The sequence below is a fragment of the Mus pahari genome, chromosome 9 (assembly GCF_900095145.1).
Source record: "Mus pahari chromosome 9, PAHARI_EIJ_v1.1, whole genome shotgun sequence".
NCBI classification, from domain to species: domain Eukaryota; kingdom Metazoa; phylum Chordata; class Mammalia; order Rodentia; family Muridae; genus Mus; species Mus pahari.
Genome location: NC_034598.1, coordinates 60,203,861 through 60,209,860, shown reverse-complemented (window position 1 = coordinate 60,209,860; position 6,000 = coordinate 60,203,861). Strand labels below are relative to the sequence as shown.

General features: G+C 40.8%; 1 protein-coding gene across 2 annotated transcripts in view; it reads left to right on the top strand.

Annotated features, from left to right (window-relative positions):
* The first annotated feature begins 640 nt into the window (after positions 1 to 640).
* The window catches only part of Ptprb (protein tyrosine phosphatase receptor type B), a 108,378-nt gene continuing 103,018 nt past the window's right edge, over positions 641 to 6,000 (top strand). For both annotated transcript variants that reach the window (XM_029542218.1, XM_029542217.1), the window contains exons 1-2: positions 641 to 723; positions 2,276 to 2,671. In XM_029542218.1, the coding sequence (XP_029398078.1) occupies positions 669 to 723; positions 2,276 to 2,671 (451 nt within the window). In that variant the 5' untranslated portion in view covers positions 641 to 668. The remainder of the gene's footprint in view (positions 724 to 2,275; positions 2,672 to 6,000) is intronic.

Below are 6,000 nucleotides of genomic sequence, written 5' to 3'. Positions count from 1 at the left end.
CAATAAATGACTCTTAACAGTAAACATCGAGTGAGGCCTATTCTTTACTTACTCCGGGTAAACTGAAGTAGGTAATACGATGGATTTAATTTTAGTCTTTTCCTCGTGGCAGGAGATGACTCTCTCCTATTGCAATCTCGTAATCACTTGAGAGATAATGATCTCGGAGCTCCATCATTATGTGGTTTCCCTTATAGACGCCAGCATCTCATTATACGAACAGTACATGTTTATGTCTTTATATCACTTGTCACAGACCCCATAAATTACATGGCTTTCGTAGATGGAGCAGAATCATATCACCTGAAAAGAAGCCATGATGCAGGAAGACTCAATTATCTGCCATTACGATTCCCTTTCTCCATCTTGAGGTTAAGGCATAAGCATGTGCCAGAGAGGTGGCAGGGGTGACTTTTCTGGGGTTTATTCTGGCTCCCAGAGGCTGACTCTACCTTTTAAAAAGAGATGGGCATTATCCCTCCTTTCTAAGGAAACAGACAAAAGGACACTGGTGTAAAACTTCCCCCCAAACAATTCAATTGGAGGAAGTGTGTCACGGACTTCTCCCCTCTCCGTGAAGCACGTTTCCTTCCTACTCTTTGCCTCTCTTATCTGGGAGAATTTTTTTTTTTCCCCAAAGCGAAGCATGAACCGTTGTTAAGTGGAAAATGGAGGCTGAGGTTTACATGACGATCCTAACCTGCTTCATCCTCGGGAGCTCGGGTGAGTGAGGCTACCTCAGTCCCCGGAGACATCTCTCTCAACGTTCGCCAGGGAGGCCGGGAGGCCTGGGGAAGGGAGAAGGGATCTGAAAGAAGTCAGAATAGGAAACAGGTCTCCATGGCATGAGAGTCAAAGCTGATGAGAAGGGGGTTGGCGGGGATAAAAGGAGACAGCTCTGGCCACACTTCTCTGAGATTTCTCTCTAGAAGAAAATAAGTGTTTACGGAGTGCCTGGGACAGCTCAAGTCCTGGAAAGGATGGGTCTCGGAGTGAGGGACCCTGAGCAGACATCTTTTATTATTATTATATATATATATATATATATATATATATTATAACAGTCTATATAAGCTCTCTTTTCCTTGTTCTAATCAAGGGGTAGCTTTACGTGCTTTACCTTCTTCCATTTTAAGAAAAATATATACACATAAGGAACGTGATTAAAGGGAGCAAGGAAATGTGTTTTGTTTGGAAGTTGTCATTTGGAAGGTTTGAATATTTCCCAGGGAAAGCTAGGTTGCTTAAGTTAAAAACTAATTGAAAATGATGTCTGAGTCTGAATATTTTACTTTTTACTGTGAATGCTTAAAAACTGGGCACTTAGTCTTTAAGGAGTACTGATATATATTTTTTAATGTGTTAGTGTTTGGTGGAAAACTATAGACATTGTCACAAAATTGATGTTTCTCTGTAATAAGGAACTTAGCCCCTGGTAATCAGGAACTTAGCCCCTGGTAATCAGGAACTTAGCCTCTGGTAAACAATACTTTCGTTGTTTGCCACCAGCCACAAGTTTGGGCTAGGAAAGATGGGAAACTCCCTTGTATTTTTATCTTTTAATAAATGTGTCCAATTTTAACTGTTTATTCAAACTATGCAACTCATAAACAAATATTTACTTCCTCTGTGAGCTGTGACTGAGGGGGAGGTATGTCTCTCTTCTACATAATGGAAAAGGGCTTAATATGAAGAGACCCTAATGGCTAAAAGGGACCAAGCCTTATATTGAATTGACTTTGATGACTTTGATAAGGCACACACACTCTCTATTTGTCTTTCCTCATCCAATGAAAAGCCATAATCTTTGGGTGACTTCGTTTCTTTTCCGAGATTCCTTTCATTTTTCCAGTAGGGTATATGCTCTAGGGTATTTGTACTAGATTGTACAAAACTTTCACAGAGGAGAGCTCATTATGATGTCTTGACATTTTCCATTGTCAGCCTGAAGATAGTCTATTGTTTCTGGGGTTTACTTGTTTTATTGGGGGGTTGATTGGTTGGTTTGGAAGGGTGTTTTTGGTTGGGTGGTTGCTTGTTTGATGGGTTGAGTTTGGGGGATATTTGGGGCTGGGTTGGGGGTGGGGGGTATTTGCTTATCTGTTTGCCTTAGGATTTTAAGTCACGTGGGCTAAACCTGAGACTATTCACTTGCAATGCTAGAAAGGTCAAAATATAAATCAACCTGGGGTCTTTAATTTGGCTGATATGTGGGCAGGTGGTTTTTCTATTTCGTGGCCCTTACACAGTACCTCATAAGTCTTTCATCTTCCAGAGGGCTTCCAGATAGTTCACGTGCGCAAGCAACAGTGCCTCTCCATAAATCAGAAGGTGATTGTGGGCTTTTGCAATGGCAGCAGCTACAACCAGCAGTGGCTGTCAACTGAGAATGGGAAGTTCCTTCACATTAAATCTGGATTGTGCCTGGGCATCTCCAACTCCTCAAGGGGCCCCTTCCAACCAGCAGTTGCTACTCCCTGTGCCCAGGCACCCCGATGGACCTGCCATGCTCAGGAAGGTTTCCTTGAGGTGGAAAATACCTCACTCTTTCTCAAGAAACAAAACCGTAAGGTAGTGGTCAAGAAGATCAGTAAATACCTCGATAGCTGGATGAAGTTAGATATCAACAAGGAGGGGAGACTGGCCAATGAAAGCCTCTGTCTGAAGCAAGGTGAGTGGGTCCTTTCAGAATCAGTTCTGGAAGTCAGTCTGTGAACTGTCTTGTCTTCTCAAAGCCCAGGGAGAGCCATGGGCTCCAGTCTATTTCCTTTGAGAGATACACATGTTTACTAACAGAAACATATTAAGTGGTTCCCAACCATGGAAAATCGCATTATCCTCATTAAAGTCAGCAACTTCTCTGCCTTTGTCATTTACCTTCCCTTCTTTGCCTGTACTTACTCAAATTTCAAAATGTGTATATGTGTACGTGTGTACAAGTATATGTGTGTATGTGTATATGTGTGTATGTATATATGTGTGTATGTGTGTGTATATGTGTGCATATGGATGCATATGTGTGTATATGAGTGTATGTGTATGTGTGTATATGTATGTATATGTGTTTATATGCATGTATGTATATGTGTACATATGTATATATGTGTATGTGTACATGAGTATATGTGTGTATATGTGTATGTGTATATGTGTATACGTGTATGTGTGTATATGTGTGTATATATATGTGCATATGTGTACATGTGTATATGTGTGTATGTTTGTGTATATGTGTATATGTGTGTATTGTACATATGTGTGTATGTGTGTATGTGTGTATATATGTGTGTACATGTATGTATGTGTGTGTATATGTGCGTATGTGTGTATGTGTATATGTGTATGTGTATATGTGTATATGTGCATGTGTATATGTGTATGTGTGTTTATGTGTATATGTGTGTATGTGTGTATATGTGTGTATGTGTATGTGTATGTGTGTACATATGTGTATGTATACATATGTGTGTATGTGTATGTGTGTATGTGTGTATATGTGTATATGTGTATATGTGTACATGTGTGTATGTGTGTATGTATGTGTATACATGTGTGTATGTGTGTATATGTGTATATATGTATATGTATATATATGTATATGTGTGTATGTGTGTATGTGTATGTGTATATATGTGTATATGTGTGTATGTGTACATATGTGTGTATGTGTGTATATGTGTATGTGTGTGTGCATATATATGTACAGTCTCATATAAGTGCCACTTCTTACCTGTATAAAGGTCAGAAGGTCAGAGGACAACCTTGGGTCTGAGTCCTTGACTTCTACCTTATTTGAGAAAATATCCCTTGTTATTTATTCACCCCTGCACACACCACACCAGGTAGCGTACAAGCCTTTATGAGTCCTCCTGCCTCCATCTCTCATCCCACAGTAGGAGAGCTGGGATTTCAGCCTTGTGCTAATGAAACTGTGTCTATCAAAAGTCCCTGGAGATCTGAACTCAGTTTTCATACCTACAGAGTCATCTCCTCAGTTCCAAAGCAATGTTTCTTGAGTCTCTTTTTTGTGCCAGACACTGTGATCAAACACTGCAAAGTACTGGAATGTACATCCAATATACAGTATCAACACATAATGACTAGATTACGTTAAGAAATTTGATTCTGTTGGTGTAGAATCTTCTCTCATCTGGTGAGGAGGTGTATTAGAACTCAGAGGGAGCTTCACAATGGGAAATGGTGTTATGTCATGCTTTTGAAACTCAGATCCATATTCATATCATTTGGAGGTAATGTGCTTTTTTTTTTAATAGTAAAAGCCAATGTGTAGTAAGAGACTTTCTAATTGTTAACAATTAGTGTTGCTAGATGATAAATATACATAAATATTTGTATGCACATGCACAAATTCCTAGTTCAGTGCATAATTAGTCCTAAGCAGGAGTGCCTATGGAGTGTATGCACAGTTCCTCCTTCTCTTGAAGTTAACTGCTTCCAGAGTGTATCTGCTCCTCCATTAGAGGTTGGCTCAGGAAGTCATGGAAGATCAAAGTCAGAGGCACATGAAAGATAAAAGTCCCAGGGCCTCACAGACCACTGGGAGAATCACTCAGCAATGACTCTCCACAGTACAGAGACTGAAGTTCATCACAATGTAATAAACCACTCTCGGCCGCTGAGCCAGCTCTAAACCTAAGCCCCAAGCCAACTCCCAGGCTAGTGTGCAGCCCTTAATAGAGTGCTTGCTGGTACTTCCCAGTGCTGACCCAGTGATTCCCAGTTCTTCCCAGTACTCCGCAATTCTTCCCAGTGCTGAGCCATCGGCTTTCTTCTAGCTGGTTGTATACCAATGCCGTGGGGAATAGGCAGAGCTTACTAAAATCACAGATTCCCAAGACTCCCTTACACCTGTCTCCCTCCACAACAATCAGGATTCTGAATCAGGAACTATGTACCTGCACTAACACTAATGTGGGTCCATGGTCCTTTTGGGGGATCAGCATCCATTTTAGCTTTTTTTTTTTTTTTTTTTTTTTTTAACTTACCCACCTCTGAGGCTGATTTGAATTTTTCTACCATGCTAATTTTTAAACAGTGTTCTCTCCCTGATTCACGCTCAGCAAGAGCTTAGATACTGGCAGAAGGTTTTTGTGCAAAGGACATTGAGGTTGGTGGTCTCAATCCCTGCATCAGTTCTACATATGCCAAGAGGACAAACTGCAGTAGTCTATTAGAAAATCCCGCTTTATCAGAAAGTATGCAGCACAAAGAGTGACTCTGTAGAGTTCCTTCCCTGTGGGGGGTTTGTTCCCATCTGTTCTGAATGCCATAAAACCAAGGTAAATGTCACAGTTGTGCTGTTACCCATGGGAAATGAGATCCATCTCTAACCTCAAGTCAAGCAAGGCAAGTGTTTACCTCAACACTGCATGGGAGACCTTGGACCATGTCGTACTGTGCAGCCCAGACCAGCCTGAAACTCACACACTGGGGACCCTCCTACAGAGCATTCTTCCTCCCCAGGTACAGCAATTACAAGTGTGTGCTACCACGCCCAGCCTGAACTATTTTAAATCACTATTTTAAAGCCATTTAAAAGCGAAAACAAAGCAGGGCTCTGACGCTGTCATTCTGAGTCATCAAGAGGGGACACAGGCATAGTCTCCAAAATCCTGACCTGTCTGCTGAACAAGCAGGAGCTCTTAGTGGACCCCACAGTACCACATGGGACTGGTTGCTGTCTGGCTGCTGGAAACTGTTTCTTTGAGTCCATTAATATTTCTTTTTCCACTCCACATTAATTGCTCTGATTTTTTTTTTAGTATATTACCATGCTGTGTGTTGATATGAATTGTCATGTATTGATTTTACTTTCTTTCCAATTGTGTGCTTATAAAGCAATTCAAGCATGTATTTTTAAGGGTATCTTTTATTATGCTGACTACATTTTCTGAAATGTTAATAATCATCTTGGCCATTTCTTACTAAACTACTATAATCCCCATCCTTTCTCCTTCACCTTTATGAAGCGCAATACTA